We start from the raw sequence: 22,244 nt of genomic DNA on the forward strand, positions 1-22,244 counted from the left end.
TGGCTCCTTAATCAGGAAATTGTACAACAGCTCAGGGAGTATACTACTCTCATCATGCAGTGCAAAGCCTACAGGAAAGTTTTAACACTAACCAATTTCACTGTTTCAGATAAAAACTACTTTTTTTTTCTCCTAAATGTGACAAGGGATCATAGTCCTCATATGCTGAGGATCTACTGCTGTGGGTCTCAGAGCTGCAAAACTGTGTCAGCCAGGGCTGCTCAATAGTTCAATGGTCTGTTGGACAAGTGAGAGGATGAGAAACACAGTAAAAGGCAATCTGAGACCATGTGAACGTCTATCAGCCAATGCCACCATTCTGGAAAACCCTGGGTTGTAATTAGAAACAGTAAGTATTTCATAAAGCAGTATCTCCTACTGTGATACATGTTAGATAAACACACAAAAAAGGCTTTAGGCTCTCCTACTGTGATACATGTTAGACAAACACACAAAAAAGGCTTTATGCTGGCCCACTGGATCTAGTCCTGTCAGGGCAGTCAAACCTGCAGCCAGAGGAGCCTTCCCAAACTCCGGGCTCCTGGGAGAGGCTGCACCTCTGGGTGGTACTGCATGCTGATGCCCCGGTGGCACCGGCCATAGGGCTGCAAACAGCTTTGTGCAGACCCCTGGTAACAGCTTGGGCCTCTTGCATGATCAGAAGCTTCCCCCTTTGCCGTAGCAGTGGCTGCATTGGTCGCAAGCATCTCCTCTTTACTGTCACCTCCAGTCATTCCTTGCACGCACACGTATCGGTTTGTTAATCCCACTTTCCTGGAGCGACTTCCCAGGCCAGCTAGGAAATGAGGCTATGTTTAGAGAGAGATACTGTACTCCAAACCTAATGCTGTGCAGCCAGAGGAACCCAGTCAAATGACTTTGCAAACGGCCCCAAATTTGCTTGCTGGTGTTCCCTAGTATGCCCCATGGCACAGAGTGTCACTGCACTACCTATGGTAGATGAGCACTTGGTGTTTTGTCGGCTTTGAAATGTGTGTGATTCCCAGGGCTGCTTATCGGTTTTATAGCTGGTTTATAATCTATATGTTAGGCATGTAATGGTGTACAGTAGCATGATTGATCCAGAGCTAGATGTGGTGACACTGTCATCTGTGTCATCTCTCTTTTAAACAGTTCATCTGATGTTTGCAATGTAAGTTTCCAATACCAACTTTATTTACCCGCAGCCATTACTTTGCACTGCAGCCATTTCACTGCACACAACATCTGGGATTTAATTTCAGGACTTCTCCACTCAGGAGCAAAGGCCTTTCATCCAGCAAGCTACAAGAGCAGTTTCACTGGCTCAGATGGAGAAGATGGAAGTTTATAACTAATAAAAATGCCAGCAAATTGTATACATTTGGCTGCATTCACAGCTTGAGCTGAGTGAATTGGAGGCAGTGTGAGCTGCTGTAATGTGTCGTTTTCTCTGTCCTGCCAGCACATAACTCACACAACTTAAACTATCTTAACTACTGCTGGACTCCCCCGCACTTGTCCCTTGCTGGCCAATAAACAGGATAGTGATGTGGTGCTCCTAATAGCACCTGTAAGACTACTCTGTACTACAACAGTAGCGTTCCTGGAGCAGCCAAGAAAAGAAACATAGCTGGACAGACCAGTAATTGAGAAAGCTGATATATTTCCACCAGGAGAAGGTAGCAATTCATACCCTCTACCTATCATTATCCTTAAGTATTGATTCTCCAGTCACATTTTCTTTGTTAAATGGCTTATTTCATCAAGGAGGGATTCTGCGGTTGCAGTCAAACCAGGACTGAGCATATACATGCATTTGGAGTGAAAAGTGTATGTGACCTGAATTTTAGACTAACCTCTAAGACTACCCTTTTAATGAAAACTCAGCATGCTACATCTCCCACTGTTGGTTAACTCCTACCATTTGAAGGGACAGGTTACGCTCTGATGGGCCTGTTGTCAGGATGTTGTATCTTACTTTGCAAAAATTATGTGGTGGTTATCAGATGGGCAAGGAGATAGGTTTTAGTAAATATCACATAAAATATTTGTGTGTGATCATTCAGTTTACTTTAAACAAATTTGCTTCAATTGTGTTCCCACTCCATTTGTCTGCCTTCTGTGACTGTTCCAGCAACATATTTACTGGCACGGATTTTCACTCAAACAGCAACATTTAAGTGAACATGTTTGTAAAAAGCAAATGTTGAATCTATAATCAAAAAGTATTCATTCTGATGAGACACTATTATTAGTGAGTTAAAGCCACTACCAAGTTGTTACTGGAAATTTTTGTCTGAGGGAAACTTAGAATTTGCACACAATGACAAGAGCTGCAAAAGTATCTGCTTATCTGGGCACATTTTTGATATGTTCTTCCTTTTGGGGGGGCAATGGAAACTAAAACATTTTCCATTTCCAGTTGATGGCATAGGATAAAAGTCATTTAGTATATGTGTCCAGTCAGAAAAGAACTGAATTTCACATCTCATATACTTAAAGCAATGCTGGCAGAAATGGATTAGCAAACAAATCGGAGGTTGAATTGCCCTTGTGTTGTCAAAAAATGTCAATCAACAACAAATTAAGGGAAATTATTGCTTTCCTCCAAGAATTATTTGAAAACAGGTGGGAGTGAGGGCTAATAGTTTTGAGGGAGTGGCTATCTCCCTGAGTCTTCGAAAGAGAGGAGAGCTTTCTGTTGATCATGCATGGAATTGTACTTTTGCATTGCTTTTCAATCCTGTCTTTTGTAACATTTGTACTGTGTGCTAGAAGACAGCAGGCTGGCCTGGGTTCACAGTGGAAAAATACAAGACTAAACTTTTAAAAAACAACTGAAAACAAATCCAAGATCAATTGAAATCAAGACAGAGGGAAAAAGAGAGAGAGTCCAAAAAGCAGAGAGATGGAAATGTTAGTCCAGGCCAAGGAAGCAGTATTGGAAAAAGATATGTCAACAGCTGGAGCTGTGGGACACTGGCGAAGCTGGCGCTAGCAGAGAAATGTGAGTGATGGCACAGACTGGAGCAAATCAGCTTGGAAAATAAAGGAGAGGAATTTGAAAATTTGCCTTGAAATGAATGGGAAACCAAGAGTTTGAGATGAAAAGGCAAAGGTGTAATAACAGTTATGTTTAGTTGTACACACAAATTTGGAAAAGCCCTGAATAAGAACATTTCAAAGGTCAGACCATGCTATAGACATTATGACTGGTAGAATTGCTGTTGTGACATACCTAGGTAGAGAAGATGAGTTTAAAATTCACAAAAATGCCCAAGTTATGCCTAGCATATGCAGAACAGGTTTCAAAGAGGGACAGGAAAGAAATATGGATTATTTGAAACATTTTAGATTAAGAGGAGCTATTCTACCTGTGAAGGAGTTAACTGAGAAAAGCTGATGCAAATCCAGAAGCTTTCTTAGGCAAGAGAGGCTGCAGGTAAGCAGGGAAGAGCCAGTGCAGTTATAAAAGGTATGTGTATTTGAGTACTATTGACATTAAAGTGGCTGGTAGAGCTCACAGGAATTTTTTACTGAAACACATTTTTCGTCTGAATGTCAGTTTGTTGAAGCTGACACTCTGCAGGAACATACTTTCTAGTCTCAGCTGAAAAGGTTGCTTAGATCTGAGATGGGATCACTAGTGAGAAGGAGAGAAAGAGAAGAGGTGATCAGAAGAGCCAAATAATTAATTAACTCATCATCTAGAATACAGGAAATCCAGGCTGAAGTCTTTGCTGGGTGAAAAGAAGAATTTTCAACCAGTTTCTACCATTTCAATATTAAGCATAGCTGCTAGACCACTAGTTCTTCTAGGGCAGGGTTGTTTTCTCCCTTCCTCACAGAAAAAACAACTGAGGAGGTATGGATATGTCACAGTATGAACTGAAGATTTATTCTGAAACTTCTAAAATACCCTGATGCTTTGCACCATCACATCTCTCCACCACTTAAGCCAGAAAGAAGACCCTGAAGCAGCAGTATCCTCGTGAATGGAGGTCTCTGGCTCTGATGCCAGAAGTAACTGAGCTCTGTGTGGTCTTGATCAGATGGTATACAACTACATTTTCATAGGTACTCATTTCTCAGTGCCTTATCTGAGATATTTTGCACCTACTGTTCTATTCTGTATTGTTCAAAGGTGCTGAAGACCTACTGCTCCCTTTCAAGTCCTACAGCAAAGCAATTAGGTTAAGTTATTTCAGACTGGGTTCCCAGAAATGAAGATGCATAAAATGAATGAACACCTGAAAATATTGGCCCTAATATCTCAGTGACTCAGCTTTTCCATCTCTACAATGGAGAAAATGATGCTTACTGATTTTGCAAAATGCTTTGAGCTCTACAGATTAAAAGCAGTATGAATGTTAAGTATGATTATAATTTTTATTAGAAAAAGATTTAAAGGATGATTTGTCCCTGGAGAAGGGATCCCAGCACAGAAGAGGCATCCCTGTCCAAAGAACTGCTTGAAAGTTGAGCAGTTGCTAAGAAACCAGAGTACCTTCATCGCAATGAGTACCTCGAGACGGATGGAGTGGGCAACCATTTCACAAGGCTGCCACGAGGTAAAAAAGAAATGGGACCAGGCGTCATTAGCAGAAAGGAGATCATTAGATTTCTGCACTACGGTCTACATGAACCTACAGTGAAAATGGACAAGGACAGTCATGTAGGAGAGATAAGAGGGAGTGACTCTCTTAAGCACTCTATGAAGAATAAGGAGGCTCTGGGTGCTTGTTAAATGGAACAACGGTGTCGATGGAGGAGCCTGAGGACACGGTAGATAATGGCTTATTTTCAAAGAGCTGAGCAGAGTACCTGAAGCTAAGGAATTACTCGAAACAGGAGTAAAGTAAAAAGACGGAGTAAGGAGATAGGCCTAAATTATGAGAGGTACCAGGGTCAAGAGAAGTAGTTGTTTTCTTGAGCGATTGAATTATGTCAGATGTTTCCAGGGCTGCAAAGAGAGTAGGAGGAGAGGCATGAGAAAGGCTCAGGAAAGGGGGGTGTTAAGTCTAAGTGAGATAAATGAGGGTAATCTGTGATTGAAAGATGAAAAAAGTATATTGTACTTGTCTGGAAAAGGGCTAGGAGGTGAGAACAACATGGGTATGTTGGGAAGAATACCAGTGTCAGAGAAACAAGGAGAAAGGGCTAATAGCAGTCTGAGAAATGAAGAAGGAATAGGAACAAGACTATCCATAATAAACTGCCCTAAGTCTCCTGCTGGATATGGAGGAGGGATTGATACTGTTGTTTCTGAAAGTATAACCCAAATGATTGAAAATCAGAGACCGGACAAAGTATCCTGAAGAAGATCTTGAAGTGATGGATTTTGTTTGGTTTTGGTTTGGGTTTTTAATGCAGACAGCGTTGGACAGAAATGGAGATTAACACAGCACTGCAGGTATTGCCGTAATGGACTGAGAGAGGAAAGGAGGGAGCCAGTCAAACTGCAGATGAGCACTAAAAAGCATGTGGGGAGAATGCTTGAAGGGAATCAAAGGTTTAGTGTAATCCTGAGATCAAGACACAACAGGGATTGGTGCAAAGTAAGCACGGCAGCACTGGGTAGGGAGGGAAAAGTTGGGCTCATTTGGACAGAGTCCCAGAGATCAGGAAGCTGAAGGTGAGAAACTGCATGCCAATAGTTGGGAAAGAAGGAGAAGAGGAAGGGGCACCATGAAGAAAGAGTTGCTACAGTTGGAGTAATAAAGCAAAGACTGTAAGAAGTCTGAAAGATGACAGAAGGTAAGAAAATAGAAGAAATTCACATGCAGAAAACTGCTTCAGGAGTGAAAGGAGAGATGAGGTGTTTAAAAAATAAAAGACATAGTATCTACTCAGAGTTTCAGAGATGGGAGATGGGGCTTCTCCCAGGAGGGAGCCACAGGAACAGAAGTGTTTCTTGCTCGTGCTGGCAGTTCTGTCCTGCAGGAACTACCCTTGGTAGGACATGATCTAGGGAAGCTGCAATAAACAACAGAGACAGCAGTATTGATCTCCTTGGGAACCTGCAGAGTGTAGGAAATGCTCTGCTGCTGGGATTATCCCCTTGGTTGCCTTTTGGGAAGGTCCTGAGGTTGGAGGTGATTCCACTGCTTTCCTTCCTGTAGAAATGCTCTGCACCCTACAGCTTGTGGGCCAGGATGGGAGATCCTCAGTCCCTCAGTGTCGTGGTGTTCTGCTGCTGTGAGGGCACCCATCCCACCGCTCATAGACATTGCTTTCCCTGAGACTGCCTCCCTTTACAAATTAACACTCCTGATGTGTGGCTGATTGATTAGGCAAAAGCAATATAGATACAATGCTTTACCAAGCTATTTAGACCAGATCACGAAAGCACAAACCCACTCAATTCTCGGAGCCGGAGAGGCTCAGCAGGACTATAGGGGAGGCTTAATACTCACACTAAAACACCCAGCGTGCAGCAGCTACATTATCTTTTCCTTACCTGCTGTTCCACTTGTGTCACTCTCTCTTCTCGAAACCCTGTGCTGACTTCCAGTCTCCTTCTACATCAAAGTTCAGTTCCTCATTTCATCTTCAAGGCCTCACGTGGCTCTGTCGGAGCTTGCTCCCTCCTTCCTCTCCCACCCTACTCGGTGCTCACTCAGCACATCTCCCCCTCCCCGGCTCCCCTCCATCTCCCTGCAGCAATGACTCTGCTCCTTCTCTCCTGCTGCCCGCTCCCTTCCTTTCACGGCACAACCTTATTCACCTCCCTCGTGCCTGCCCTCAGGACTCATTTACTGCAGCTAGTCTTCCTGCGTTAATGACTTCCACTTCTCCTATGCCCTTGGCAAGCTTTGCCCCTTCTGACTATTAACTTTGTTTACCATATTACATCTTTAGAATGAGGAATGATTCAGAGATACCCAGCCAAAGCCAGGAGCAAACAAGACATGAACATGCCATAGCTCAGCTTCTGACCTTTCTCAGGCACTTCTTTCCCCCATTCCAGCCCGCATGTCTCAAACCTAATCTTGTCCCCACTGTTTTCCCGCTGACCTCACCAGAAGCAGGATCAGGCCCCATAGTCGCTGCCTAACAGCTGCCGAGAGCCTCTTCTGGAGAGCTGAGCATCCTCACTTGCTAGTGCCCCAAAGGCTGGGGTCTTTGTACTGTGAAATCCTGGGGGCAAGATTCTGCCTTTTTAGCTGCCAGTAAAATTCTGTGTACACATGATGGCACGTGGAAATACATAATAATGCTTAACACTACGAGCAGACAGCATTAGCAGGGGAAGGCTTTCCCCTCCCACTCACCCTTTGTCTATCTGTTTCTTTCCCGTTGTCAAAATTTAGCATCCTCCACTGAGAGACTCAGTTTTGCTCTGATGCTTGGAAGGCATCCAGTCCCAGCTCGCTCGCTTTCCCTGCCAGTCTCCACAGGTATTCTGTACACAGGGCTTCCAGCTAGTCAAGAAATGCTCTCTCTTCTCCCCCCTGCAGGGGAATCTCCGAGTGCCGGGGTTGTTACAGGATCCCGGTGGTTAGCCAAAGTCATTCATTCTTGCTCTGATGTATTAACCACGTCTGCTCCGCAGCACACCGTGAAGTGCACTACAGGAAAAGAGAAGCCCTTCAGTAGGAATGGAGGGCAGCCCTGAAGAGGCATTTACACAATGCATTTATTATGTCAGGTCACAGAGCAAGCGAGAGGAAAACCCGCACAGTTTTGCTTCTAGCTTGGCCAAAACTCATTTTGGTGTTCACTGAAAGTGGCTCCAGGAGAGACAGTTTGGACCAGAGACTAATGCGTAGACTGAATTTCATGTTTGAGGTTGACATGACTCTAGTGTTGGCTTGGCAAAACCAAGGCCACAGCCTTGCAAGGCTGTGCTGATCAAGAGGGCCAAGAGGGCAAGGTCTTGGTGCACAACGTATCTCAGAGGTCGGCTTTGAAGAAACAGACTGATAGACTGAGATGTGGCAACTATGGGTAGAGTTAAGTGGACAAGTGGTCCCCAAGGAACAGCTGGCCAGCTGTGTCTTCAGCAGCCACAGCTGTCCCAGCAGGACCCAAACAGAAGCTGCAAACCTATGCTAAATAAGATGCATGGTAGCTGACATGAAGTCAGGTAGATGCAAAGACCAGGCTGGAAAAACATGGAGAACTACTTTCCTGTCCCACAAAACACTGCAATTATAAAGCTTCCTGTTCTACAGTGGGGTGGGACAAATACAGTTTTTAAAGGCTTATTTTTTTGACCAAAACCATGAGTTAGATGCACTGAAATTGTCAGTAAGCCAACAGTAAGTCAGTAAGCCGGTAAGCCAATTCACCTTGTTCACCTGGGATTCAGGTGATCAGGTCACAGTCTCTGTATCCCTCTGAGAAATTTTCATTTCTCATCAATTTCATTGCTCATCAAATTTTAATTCAAAAACTCTGACCAACTTCAGGAGAGAAAGGCTTTCAGCAGTGGCTGTAGCACGGGCAAAACCAGGGATTTACTCATGGAGAGACAAACACACAGTGAGACTGAAATGCTGACATTCTTTGGTCTTGGCACATTGCCTGACTGGCAACTCCAGTTTGAAGGTAAGATAATGAGATTAAGATCTACACAACATTTGTTGTTGCTTCACAGACTGCTGTAGCTATAGCAGTAAATTAGAAACTGAGGAAGGGGCTGGAATTTCAGACCAGTGATTCCAGTGGAGAACTGGTAATTTTTTCCAAGGAAAAGTGGGCAAATCTGGAAGGAGTTTGGGTTTTGGCAGTCTTTAGGAGACAAGTTCTTGTTTTACAGACTTTAAAGCAGAGAAGTTTCAGTTCTGAGACTTATGTTACTCCATGTGTGGGGTAGTGGGGAGGTACGGTTTGGTGTAAGAAGCTTTGATGGGCATGTCTCCGGGTAATACAATCCTGGCCACAGAAGGTGGCTTGGTACCTGGCTTGGACATGATTCAAAACCCTGAAACGGCCTTTCAGGTTTCTAACTGAGTGTAACTGGACCAGATCACATTAGAAATAATATTCCCTAGTCTAGTATTGTGAGTAAATTTTATCCCGTTATGAATAGCCTCCTCCCCAGGACGCAAGAGTAATGTTATGTGTAGAGCAGCTGAAAACGCTTCAGAGATTAGCCCTAGCACATAGCTCACACCTACAGACTCTTCTGTGATAAATTAGCATGCTCAGTGGATGAAAAAATATTGGTGCAGCAGCACGGCTTGCAGTCAAGCTTCAAAGGGGTTATTATGACTGAGCAGCAGTACCTGCTCCCCCGGCTGCCTTCTCTGGCTGTGCCACAGGTAGTTTCACACTCCTTTTTCGCAGCCTCCCCTTCGACCTCCCCTTTCCAAATCATCCTTCCCTCACTGACCTCCGCTCACCTTTCTTGCAGGCACTGTCCCTAAATCTAGCACACTTTTCCCCTCCATGGTTTTCTTTTTAAAAGCCAGCATAAACTAACCGGGATACACACACGCACACAACCGTAAATGTCGCATGATCCTGTGCTGCTATAAACCTCCCTCTTCCAAACACCCTGCTGGCACTGTTTGCTTGTTAAATAAGCCCAGTGCTGTGCTTAAGTCTAACTTCTGTTGTAAGCGCTTCAGGAGAGGGCCAAGTCACTTTGTTTCCTTGTAAATCACTGGGGTACCTGCAACCCAGAGGAAATAATAATAAAATTATTAATGTTCTAATAGCAGCCTCTAAAAGCTAACACCACTCGCAAGGCTTGGCATTTATTTTTTGCTCAGCTGCATAAAAAGGGACCTAAAATCAAATCTGTGCAATATCTACTTTAACACCCAATGTTTGATGTGGATTATGAGTAAAGCAGCAAGTTGGAACAGCAGCAGCTTGTCTGGAGACATTGAGAGCCACAGCATAGCTGTGCTAATGCAATTTGATCAGGCTCACAGGGGCCAGCTACCCTGTTCGGCCCTGTGGGATATAGACTGTGTTTACCAACACTTTCTGAACTCCAGCGACCCAATTCAAAAATAAGCATGATGTTTGTTTCATGTGTAACAAAGCAAACTCTGTGTCCTGGCTCTTTTAGCACAGAGGGCACTGCTTTCCTACAGCTTTCACAGACCAGTCTGTTGTTACTCCGGATATTTGCCCTGCCAGCAATTGTACCAAAATAATCCCAGGGCAGTATGAGCCTAAAATTGTTTGGGACCCATACACGCAACCCACACAACTCTTCAAATCCCGAATCCCAGCATAGCTGGGAAATGCAAGAAACAATATTAAGCCACGTTTGGATTCAGTGTTCAGGCTGATTGGGAAGGGATTGCAATGGAGGCTGTCCCCACCCTGGGGACATTGCCAAGGCAGGGAGCTCCCCTTCCTGGGATAGCTGGGGAGACCAGTGGCTTCCTCCCCAGCTGTCTGTAAGAAGGGGCTTGCTGTGCATCAGGTCAGCCCTCCACTCTTCCTGCCCCATCTTCCCTCCAGTTTCTTATTCTTTATTGCTTTAGGAGCATTTGGGAGGCTTTGGATTGTTTTGTGAGTGAGGTCCAGGTCAGGAGTGGATTTACCAGGGGTGAGCATCCTAAAGAGGTTCGGCATGCTTATGTACCTCTCATCCAAGGATGCTTCCCAGAGCACGGTGCTGGGTAGCTCTGGCACAGCTGGGGGCTGCTCTGGGTTGGGCTTCTCCCGAAACACCAGTGCTGCAGGGCGAGACGTAGTGACTGCTAGAGGAAATTTCAAAATTAGAAAGTCCTGACCTCTTCCTCGGGGGTTTCATTTTCTGGTGGTAGGTGGTGCATTTCAAGGCATAAAGGGCACAGGGCAGAAAAGCTCCACGAGTGCCTGGCCCTGCAGGTTGCAGCTCAGCCCGAAGCGCTGCAGTCAGCAGGGCTTTCTGCCAAGGAAATCCTACACCGAGTTCCCTCCTGGCCATCTCTGGTGGGCTGCCTGAAGGGACAGCAAAAATCCCAGCGCACTTTCTGAACGGAGTAAGGGATAACCAATATTCCCTGCCTGGGTAAAGCCGCCTCCGCTCTCTGAGGGCAAGCGTGTGCGAGCTCAGTGAGCGCGTAATGGCTGCCATGCTCATCTGTGGAGCCACCGCGCTGGGGGATCTTTCTCAGTGTTGCATGAAGGGCTTTGGGTTCCCTGGGGTATAAAAAGTGCTAGAGAAAACCCAGCCCTTCCCTTGTTCTATTTCCTCACCTAAAATAAACTTCACACTCGTCTGCTGGGCTGGAATAGCCAAAACAGGTTGTGCATCTCCAGTGGAGCCGCTCACCCCAACTCAGGCGACCGCAACTGGACCCCCAGTTCTCACCCAGAGATCATAAAGAAAGCAAGCCGTTCCTACCTGCCCAGTTCTTTTCCTAGGGGCAGGGAGGGCAATGAGATGAAAGGCCCTGAGGACCGCCGGGGCATGGTTGCAGTTTTCCCATGGGAAGCAAGCTGAGGAATTCCCACGCCCTGCTATTCCCCAAAATTTCTACTGCTGGCTGTTAATTATGCTACAGATTTGACAATTCCTACTGCAGGCTGACAATGTTGTGTGGGAGAACACAGGAGACTTGTTGAGACTGCCAAATTGCTAAACATGTGCAATGGGGGTCTCTCCCTTCCTCCATGTGTCTGAGCCTTGGAGGGGAAGGGGGAGAATGGCTTAAGTGGCACAGAAGAGGGAGGATGGATTGAAAGCTGCCTCTGTCATTGACTTGCTCCGTTCTTTGGGTTATTTCCCTGGGGTTCTTGGGTATTTTTATTATTAATAACTAATAATAATTTTTATATAGCAGTTTGCATCCTGAAGGACCCTAAAGCACACCACATACTTCATAAGCTAATTGCCAGCTGCAAGCCTAATTCCTCTCTTGGTTGTGACCATATCTACTGAAGGAGCAGCTCAGAGTCACACTAGATTTACAGCAGTTTAACTGAGGACAGCGTCTCCCTATAGATCCGGCTGGATATGTCAGAGACAAATGCAGTGTGGAGTTGGAGATGAAAGATTTGAATTGCCTTTTCTCCTCCTTCGTAATTTAAAAATGGCTAAGTAAATTGCATTCAAAAAACCTTATGAACGCAGTATTACAGTTGCAAGATTCAAGATTTGCAGTTTGGGAATAGCCAAGCCCAAGTTGCCACTGGGGTAGGATCTCAGTCCGCATCTGACCCAAGGCACTGTACAGCTCGTGGCTGTGTCCCAGGCTGTGCAGGCCACTTTTCACGGTGTGAGGAAGACTGTTTTTCCCTCTCTTCTTGCCTGGTAAATCCGTGCCTGTGCACAGTAACTTCCAATCACCCCTAGAGTTGTAGTCTCACCACTGACCCAAAACATGACCTACTGTACAAGGTGAGCCTGGCTCTGTCCTCTGGTGCACGCTCACAGATCAGCCACACAGTTATATCTGAGGAGAAAAATGCAGCCTGATAGGATGAGCTGAATTATACATTTTCTGGCCCATGGATTTCCTCTGCATACTTCTGGGGAGAGACTAACCCACCTGAGCTCTGGGTCTTTGAGTTCAGGTTCAGGATGGTTCAGTCCTTATGTCCTCATCCAGCTAGGATGTTGTTTACATGCTCTGATTTCTGAGAGTTTGATGTTGTAACCCTATATGCAAAACCTGTCCTAGTTACAATATTGTTGCCGTGATAGGGGGGAAAAAAAAAGAAAAGAGAAGCAACAGCTCTTAAATGCTCCCTTCATCCCATCCAACCCTTTCCCTCCAGGCTTACATTAGTATCTCCCTTCCTCTGACATCTGGATGTGCAGCCGTGGATTGGGATTGCCTGTGGTAGCTATGGAGCATCTCCTCTCCTCCCACACCTTATGCACATCATTTCTCTCTCACTGCAGATAATTGCATCACCCTTCCTGTCACTCGGCTCACAGTTGTAGTGTCACATTTGACTCGTTACACACACACGCACAAATGTTCTTGCTACAAATTGCAGATTTTTTTTTTTTTAAATCCTCTGTAATATCTTGGTTTCTTTCACTTGCCTTTTCTGTTTTTTCTCAGACTTCTCTCCGTGTCCTGATCAACTCTGCCCTCACCTTTCCATCCTCCACACCAGCAGCTCCAGCACTTAAGTTGTGCTCCTGGAGTTTAAAACCCAACATCACGTTATAACATCTGAGCACAACTATTTACAAACCCTTTTCTCAGTTCTTTTTCTGATTTCCATCTCATTTAAAGACCAGTTCTGCCTCTTCTTGCAAGGCAAAGGCAATAGCTTTTACTGACTCAGCTGATATACCTTGAAAACTCTGCAACAGGGTTCATACGCCAGAAAGTTCGTATGTTTTTCCTACCTAGAGTGACAGTAGTCACTCTAACAACTGTAGAAATAGTTTCTACCCTCTCTGCTGAGGAATCAGAGATATTGTCAATGCTTTACACATTCACTGAATCACACAGGAAAATATCAGTTAGAAAAAACAATTTCATTGACATATATATGAAATCATAACATGCATGTTATATATGTATATATAAAACTATTTTCAATTCCAGAATGCTAGCACAGCAGGGAAAAATGAGAAATGCAACATTAGGAGGAGCAAAGTTATCCACAGCTTTAGATGATTTAGATGACCCTAAAACATTTTTGTGTTTAGTACTATTTTCAGAAGAAATTCAGCTCAGGTTTGATACTGGCAAAGTCTAGAAAATAGAGTGAATTGTTTACCGGGGGAGATGTTTGTAGTGGATGTGTGCAAAAAGGATTTTTTGAATGATTTTTATTATTGCTGTGTTGAGGTTTTTAATTTGTAACTTGGACAGATGTCTAGCAGTCCCTGAAAACCAGCCACCCGCAATGTTTCAGCTTGTAAGGCTCAAATGTGCTGGATTTGTGTTTGCACCAAAACACGTTCAAGAGCCTTTGCCCAATTTTCCCAGCCAATCTCACTCTCTGCCTGTGACAAAGCATGGGAAATTTCAAGCCACAGTGAGGATATTTTTGAAAGTTACAACCCTGTAAAAAGAGGGTGTTTATAAATGGAGATCTTCATATAATCTTAATAATAGGTTTTGCTACCACTGCATCTCCTCCCACGTACAAGGAATAGCTATAGCCAGCTCTGAGGCAGAGTCTATCGGCTACTTAGCAGCATGCAGCAGCGTTAGGGAGCGGGGTGGGAAGGCGAGGAGGCTGCCGCCTCCAAGGAAAAATGCAAAGCTATTCAAGGCTGAGAGCAGGCGCAGGGTCCGGCCGTAATGCAGCGCGATCCCGTTCGCCGCCGCAGCAGGCGGAGCGCTGCAGGGGACCATGCGGGCAATGCCAGGACGTGATGGGGCTCTTCTGCACTCCCACACCGCCGAGGCTCTATGGGGGGACCCAAGCTGCCTCCAGCGGCACACATGGTGTCCTCTTCTGTCATTAGCCCCCTCTCCTCCGCCGGGTGACTGGCAGGGAGGGCTGCAGAGAGCAAGTGAGGTGTAAGAGCTGAAAAAGGCAGAACAGGAGCCTGGTACTGGCTTGGATGGGACTTCTTTCCCTGGTGCTTGGTGGCTATTCACTCCACCTCTCTCCTTCCACCTCGTCATCTCCTCCTCAGTGCTACCCCATACTGGCTTCTCCCACTTTTTTCTCCCCTGCCATCTAAGTCTGCATTTCTTTTTCTGTTTATTAACCATCTCCTGACTAAAATAATCTCCCCAGAATTGGTATTATCGGGCCATTTTACTGCTGTAGCTTCGGTCATTGCTAATGTGCTGTGATATACCCCTTCCTGCATGCTCATCAAGGCAGCAATGGTCTGTAAGGCAGTGTTTGTACCATTTTTACTGCAGTAAACTCCCTTTATCATCTGATCCTCAGCAACAGCTGTAATAAACATGATTATTAATAATAAGGTCAGGAGAGCTGGTATAATGGTTCTACCTTGTAGGCAGGGGGGGATATTCTTTCATAACTATAAGATCAATTTCTATTTTGCATCAGTTCTTTTACAGGCTTCTTCAACACAATATCTGAATTATTTCCAGTGGCACATTAAGTGATGGGGCTTGATATCAGTCACATGTGGTTTGTTCTTTTATCCTCTCCCCAGGGAGAGAATTATGTATGCAACATACTGGTTATGTTGCTAGGGTTTTGTTTGCTTTTTTTTAACATATGCACTGCTGCATGTTTATGTTGGAGAAGACCACATCAAAGCAGGCACATTGCATTTGGACGGGAAGGTGGCGAGATTTCTGATGGTCCTTTGTTCCCATGGGATCTCTGCTATTGTCCCAGGCTCACCCCTGCAGACCTCATTTGCTGCCCCACTGAGCTTCCCCTTGTAGTGGAAAGTTCCTCTGTCCCTAAGGAGAGCTGTGGACTCTTTGGTCTTAAAATTACCTGCCTGAGTCAAAAGGTATTGCCACTAGCACAGCATCCCCTGCCACTGTGCAGGGTCAGAGCTCCTGGAGCAGCACCTGCTCAAGCCCCAGAATGACCATCCCTTGTGGCACAGTAGCTACATGTGCTGGTATAACCCTACACCCTGTAACCAAGGCCTTTAAATGTGTACTGAGGCACGTGAAAAGATGGCCTAATTTTTGTAAGGTGCTATCTATGGAGACATTCCCCGAGAGGGATAATTGGTACTTTCGAAAAGCCAGCCTTTCTTTTGGGCATGTCAGCACAGGTGGGTAAAAGCAGATGCCCACGAACACTGTCTGTGCTCCCTGCCACTGTGCTCTTCATCAGCTCCAAATCCCCCGAAACGATGAGTGCTCTCAAGTGCTTCATTCTTGGAAGGGTGGAGAGCCAGCAAAATGCCTTCGAAGGGCTTTTCCTGTGCTTCCCTTGGCGCTTCATGAAACCTCATTCCTTCCTCTTGAAGTCATGTCAGGTTGGGCATTAACAACTTAGTGTCACTAGTGTTATTTTTTGACAGGGACAGGAGACCTCCTCTCCTGGTTTGGAAGCCCTTTGCCAATATGTGTAAGAAAGACACGCCAACAGCTTGCCATGTAGCTGTGGAATTTGTCTTCCCAGCCCAGAGGCTGGCTCTGAGCCCCACTTCACCACCTGGTACCAAACAGGCTCCACTCAGAAACAGGGTCCTGGAGCAGCAAGAAATGTTTGTGTTTATGTCAGACTACCCGCCCTTCGTGCGCGATTTTTCGCATTTCTTTCATGGGTAGATAGCAAATATTAGTTTAAACTGCAACGAAGATTACTTCTAAGGCAAGAATCACAAGTGTGAATTTGGGAGAGCTTTCACGTGTGTGCAGCCTTCGTGTTTGTCTGGGAGAAGGCCACATCAAGGATGAGCACGTTACGTTTGGGGAGAACTGGAAGGTGGGTAGAATTATCTGGCCCAAATGATCCAGTGTCTGATCACTTTCATGTTTTTAATATAAATATCCTCAGGCTATTTCCCTGAGGCAGGGAAATACCGTTATTCCCATTTTGAGTGAAAGAAGAGGGGAGTTAAGTGACTTGCCTAAAATGATACAGGGAGCGTGTGGCAGAAAGAGGTACTGAATCCTTGGCCGGCACCAAGCCATCTTTCTGAGCTTTTAGACACAACAGCTATATCCAGCCCCCTTTATTTATTTCTCTAGAAGCCATCATGCCAAAACCTCTGCTAAATTGGAGAGTGAGACTGAAGGAAAGCTTTCAGTGGATTGCTTTTTTCCATAAATGGAAATATCACAAATCATTCTGGGAAAACAGGTCTTTCTGTTCTCGTCCCTCTTTGTCTGCTTCTCTCCTTTTGGATGTCTTTTCCTCTGCCTCTGGCTCCCAGTTTTCAGATGTACAGTCCTGACCATTTGAAAGTGTTCCTACCCTGCAGGAAGGGAGTAGCTTTTCATTCTTTGGAACTTACTATTTTGCAATGGGTTGCACTCCGCAGGCAAGTGAGACTTCTGAAAGAAACAGGGCTGCACAAAGTGGCACAAAAATAAACCGTATCACCAACAATACCGAGTCAGGTTCTCATCGGGGGTAACTCGGTCTGACTCTCACTGCAGCAGAGCTGATGGCTGCCAGCTGTCCTGGATAGACAGCATGTACCCAAACGATGACCCGGCCGCATTGGAGAAGGTCTCTCTGAGGGCTGAACGCACAGTTAACGTTGATTTTCATGCATCTTAGACATTCAGTCCCTCTTGGCAGTATGGCAGGTTATCTCTGCTCTTAATGCCCCAGCTGGGCAACTTCTGTCCCAGTCCAGGCACTGGGGGGGTGCCTGTTGCACCAGTCCTAGCTCCTCCAGACTGCATTTTCCAAAGCTTGGGCAGGTGACAAGCAAACGGTGGGGATCTCGTCTAAGGACTCCCAGTAATACCCAGAGGACTTGGGGGCTGCTCTGTGATTTTCCACGGACCTGGGCATCCCCAGCCTTTCTGTCCTGAGACAAGTCAGAGCTCCTTCCTGCCTCCTTTGCAGCCTGCACATCCCAAAGCAGGCTGCTTGAAGGATGCCCACGCCAGTACACCAGGGAGAGGGAGGTGGCTGCTATGAATGAGAGAGACTGAGAAACAGGAGGAAGATCTGGTGGGTGAGCACGAGAAAGAGGATGAGGGGAGAGCCCGAACTGTGCTGGGAGAGCTGCAAGGAGGAGGTGAAAGCGCGTGGCTGAAGTTTCTCAGAGAGACGTGCAGGAGAAGCCAGAGAGCTCAACACCTGCCTCTTTCAGGGTTCGCAGCATGAAATAGCTCAAGTCGGGAAGAATGGGAAGGGCAAAGGGACACAAGTACAGAAGAGATATTGCTCTTACTCCTTTGAGGAGCTCTCAGAGCCCTACATGCCCTCCCGAATAATGATTTGCTCTTGCATAGGCATTCGGGAGTATTAACTATAGGGTGGCACATGGCTCTTCCCTCCCTGGCTCCGCAAACCGCACGTGCAGCACGGGAAAAGGCTGTTGTGTCAGACCTCGGCAGCGCTGCTGAGCTGCTCCATCCCCCTCTCCGCATGCGGCCGCGGCACTTCCACCAGCACAGGTGCCAGGGAGGCTGCTGCACCGTCTCAGCAGGCCACAGATGTCCATCAGAGAATTGCCGAGTGACCTTGGCGCAAGAAGTGACATCAAGGCCTTCCCCGCACCGAGCGGGTTTCTGAACTGCTGCCATCCGTCGCTCACCTACTCCATGTGCTTGCACAGCCGCTGGCACCAGCGCGCCCACACCGTGCTCTCTTTAACACATGCCCGTACGGCACAAGGCAGAGGAGTGCTGTCACCCCCATTTTACAGGGTGGGACTCTAAGCCAGAGAGGAGAAGTGGTTTTAACAGCATGCCTGTGGCAGAGCAAAAACTGAATGTTGTTCTCTTATATTCCCAGTTAACGCATTAATGACCTAATTCTGCATCCTTTCCCCATCCATCGCCCAGAGGAGCTAGGAGGCATTGGAGGAGAGGGCGTGGTAGCACAGGCAAATAGTCAGCATCCAGAGTCACGGCGCTCTGTGCTGAGCACAGGCAAAGCAGGGGCTAAAGTGGGGCCAGCGCTGCCCACCCTGCCCTCACGAACCCCAGCAGGGCTGAGCCAGGGAGGGGGATCAGCCTGGTGCAGCGTATCAGCCTGCGGTGAAGGGCAGCTCCTCAGTGCCACAGCATTTTAAGCAAGCCAAGGCTGGACACCCCCATGGCCAAGCACCCTCCTGAGCCAGATCAGCAAGGCCCTTTGGACACTCGGCACCAGGAGCAGATTTTCAAAGAGCCTGCATGTCCCCTCACCCTGCCTAAGCGGCTGAACCTCTAGCTAGCTATCCCACACAGGTCCATATAAAAGACACCCTGCACAAGATGCAGCATCTTTCCCAGGCAGCTTGATTCTTCCCATAGGAATTAATCAGGCTCAAATACAGCAAGAAAGGGAGCGGGGGAGAGGGCGAAGAGAGGAAGCAGGGGAAGGATGGCACAGAGAGAGGGTCTCTTCCCTCCTTGGCTGATTCTAACTGGGGGGCTCTGGCTGTGCACCGGGAGCCTCGCCTGGGAGGTGCACGCAGGCTCTGCCTGCTCCCCCAGCGTGTACGGGTAGGAGGCACTCAGCGTTCAGGGTCTGCTGGGCAAGGAGCTGAAATCTGAGGCTGGAGATTTCCCTGGTGCCTCGGAGAGCGGCAGCGTTCACGTGCACTGTACAGCAGTGACCGCAGCCAAAGGACCAGGGTGATGAGTTGCTCGTCTGTCGTGGGCAGATGGCCCCAGGCAGTCAGGGGCAAGCAAGGGAAAGGACCCCCTTCACGCTGTATCTGCCTTCCTCACAGGTATTTAAGTGGCAAGCAGCAGGGTGGGAGTGTGGCAAGGGAACTTGCTTGGCTATGAAGCTTTCCTTCCAGAAGGAAGGCTGAGAAGCAGACACTTGGGCCATGGCTGAGAAGCAGACACTTCTTGAACAAGGTAACTGGATTGAGGATGAGTGATTAATAACCTCCTTTCATAACCCACAGTTTCAATGTGGGAATAACACTTCAGAAGTACATGGAGAGGCTTTGTTCCTACTTTCTTCTCCTATTACTTACCTCTTACATGCACACGCACTCCTCTGCTGTCTCTAGCCTCTTCATGGAAGCTCTTTGAACTAGTAGTTAAAGGTGATAGGTATCTCAGAAGCCTCAAACACAAGCCGACTGGATGCAGAAGGAGCTGAGCTTGGGGGCTGATCTAGAGGAACCCACCTACCTGCCTTCTACAGCTATTTGCTCAGCACTGCCTCCCAAAGCATCCCAAACCTTGCTCCAGCAAGGCTTGGCCTAGAGAACAAACTCAGGGGGAATTCTTTGAGCTTGGTCCTTCTTCCAGCTATTCCCAAATACCTGAAAGATCATTGGAATTCATCTGGAATAAACCTTCCAAGACATGACTCAGGGACCTGAATGGTCCCTGCAGGTCTCAGCCTGGGAAGGGTTGTCCTGGATGAGCTCTGGGTTCCTCACAAGCAACCCTTCCCAAGAGGCAACAACCACAAATGTGGTGGCTTCATTGTCCCCTCGCCCTGCACACCCAGCTGGTCCAGCAGCTGGGCTCAGGGCTGGGGTGGCAGGCAGCTTTCCTAGGTTGCCACAGCATTTGTCACTCTCCAGACTCAGGCTCCAAACTCTTCTGCTGGGGCATCAGTCAGCCTGAACCACTTTGGTGGCTGACCTCTGGTGAGGGGGCCCATGGGATCACCGTGCCTAACCAAGCACCTCATGCGGACACTGCATTCCTCCTTTCTGAACAGATTATGTCCATCAGTTCTATGTTAATGGCCAGCCAGTGCAAGAGTCCAGAGGGAAATGTAAGGGAAGGCAGGAGAAAAAGTTTGGGGGAACCCCAGGAGGTACAATGAAATTGCCTTCCACATGGTCACCCCTGTACAAGAATGAACAACCTGATCCTTTGAGATACTAGTCAACCAGTGGTCATGATGATGATGTGGCTTGAGGATTACCTCTCTGGAGCGGAATGTCTGATTTCAAGAGGAGAGAGACGTGAATGATGAAAATAAGAGCCTGGTAGACATCCAAGATGACAAAAGACTGGGAAGATGTCGCTGGCCTCCTGCTGGGATGGCTTTGCTGGTCGTGGAGTGTGTGAAAAAGGGTGCCCCATGACTAAAGCTAGCAGAAGGCCCTGTACGTAAACCAGCCTGACAAAAATGAGGGTGACCAGCCCAGCTTCCCTCACTTATGGCAGAAGACTTTGGTCCCCCAGTGCAAAGGGTGTTTTGCTGCTGAGCTGCATACACACACTTGCACCAAGCTTCTTGTACCCTTAGTCTGTGAGAGGACACAAGAGGAGGCCTGATAAAGGTATGCAAAAACAAGCAGTCATATGGAGAAAGTAGATTAAGAGCTTTTGTTCTCCTCCTACCGCACCAGAACAATGGGATGTATCCTGCCCATGAAATGAATAGGCAGAAAATTCACAGCTGAGAGAAACAAACGCTTTTCCACCCAGACCTGATCACCCCGCTGTACACAGCACTGCTGGGATCCACCAAGGCCACGCCAGGTGAAATACAAACACCCAGAGTTACGCCGGTCGATGCTGAGGGAAGGGACCCTGACCCTCGTGCTTCGCAGCGTGACCCAGTGTCTGTCTCCTCTTCCCATCCCACCTCCCCCAGAGGCGGGCAGTGCTCTCCTGTCCGCCTCCGGCAGGAGCCAGACCTGCCGGCCAAAGCCTCGGGTGCTCACCATTGAGTGAGAGCCACTGGGCTAGGTGGGCATCAGGCTGGATCCAGATGGCGAATCCCATGTTCCTGTGCAAATAAGAGGGAGATAACGTGTGCGAGTGTGTGAGGAGAGTACCTGGGCATTTAATGGGCATCCATAAACGAGCAGGCGTGCCGCCTGGGAGGAAGGCAGGGCGGGCACAAAGGGCGACGCAGAGGGCAGCTGTTCCTGCGAGGCAGGTTTTGGTGTTCTCATTTGTTCTTTTTTTCTCTTGTTCCCTAGGGAATTTTAAAGGTCTGTGTAAGCAAATCGATCACTTCCCTGAGGATGCAGATTATGAAGCCGATACAGCAGAATATTTCCTCCGTAAGTCTGCAGGCTCTTCTTGCAATGGCTCGTAGGTGCTAGCGTCGGGTGCCTTTTGCTTTCTGAAGATAGGGCGGTGGAGACGCTGGGACCTGTGAGGCTCAGCAGGCCAGAGAAGGCAACCCCAGAGCCTTGCCACCCCCCAAAAACAGCTCCACTCTCACCTCCCTGGGGCCCTGCCCATGAGACAGTGCAAGTTTCGAACTCATAGTAACAACCAGTGGCATTTTTTATTAATGGCAATTAATTACGATATAAATCCAGAGTCTTAATTCAAATCCATTGGAGAGCTGCTGAGTGGGCAGGTCAGGACTGGGCTAGCTGGGGCGGTGTGAGTGTGTGTGAGTGTGTGTGTGGCCTCCTAAAGCAGAGGAAGTTTATGTTTCCTTACCTGATACTCCAGTTGCCTCAGATTTAAGAAATTAGCTGGAGTGTGTCTGAGGAGCACCTATTTCCCTCTTCACCTTTCCCCAAACACCACTTGCCTACAGAGGCTGCAGATCTGATCTTTGCTGGTTTTAGTGATTTTAGTGATGGGAACGGGAAGCAGGAATAAGGACAGTCAGAGCCCTCTGAAGAAAAGACCTGGTGCTCACCCAGAGCCCCCGGGAGAGGTGCTGCACCCCAGGCACATGGCTTCTCCGTAAGGAAACCTAACCTGAGCTCCGGGTCCAGCCGGGGACGTGCGGGTGAAGCACAGCTGAACAGGGATCACTCCTCCTCTTAGGTCGCCACCTTGCTATCCTGCCCTCCCTCCACAAGCCCAATGCCTTTTGACATCATGAGAAGAGATCTTCTCCCTTCAGAAAGCTGAGATAAGAGCTTTTGACCTCCTAAGGTT

The 22,244-nt window shown here is 47.4% G+C and overlaps 1 protein-coding gene across 1 annotated transcript in view; it reads left to right on the plus strand.

Moving 5' to 3' along the window:
* CACNG2 (calcium voltage-gated channel auxiliary subunit gamma 2) overlaps nt 1-22,244 on the plus strand; it is a 51,226-nt gene that overhangs the window by 25,059 nt on the left and 3,923 nt on the right. Inside the window, exon 2 of the mRNA XM_072848971.1 lies at nt 21,320-21,403. Coding sequence (XP_072705072.1) covers nt 21,320-21,403 — 84 coding nt within the window. The remainder of the gene's footprint in view (nt 1-21,319; nt 21,404-22,244) is intronic.

This window comes from Ciconia boyciana, chromosome 1 (assembly GCF_034638445.1).
Source record: "Ciconia boyciana chromosome 1, ASM3463844v1, whole genome shotgun sequence".
Lineage (NCBI taxonomy): Eukaryota > Metazoa > Chordata > Aves > Ciconiiformes > Ciconiidae > Ciconia > Ciconia boyciana.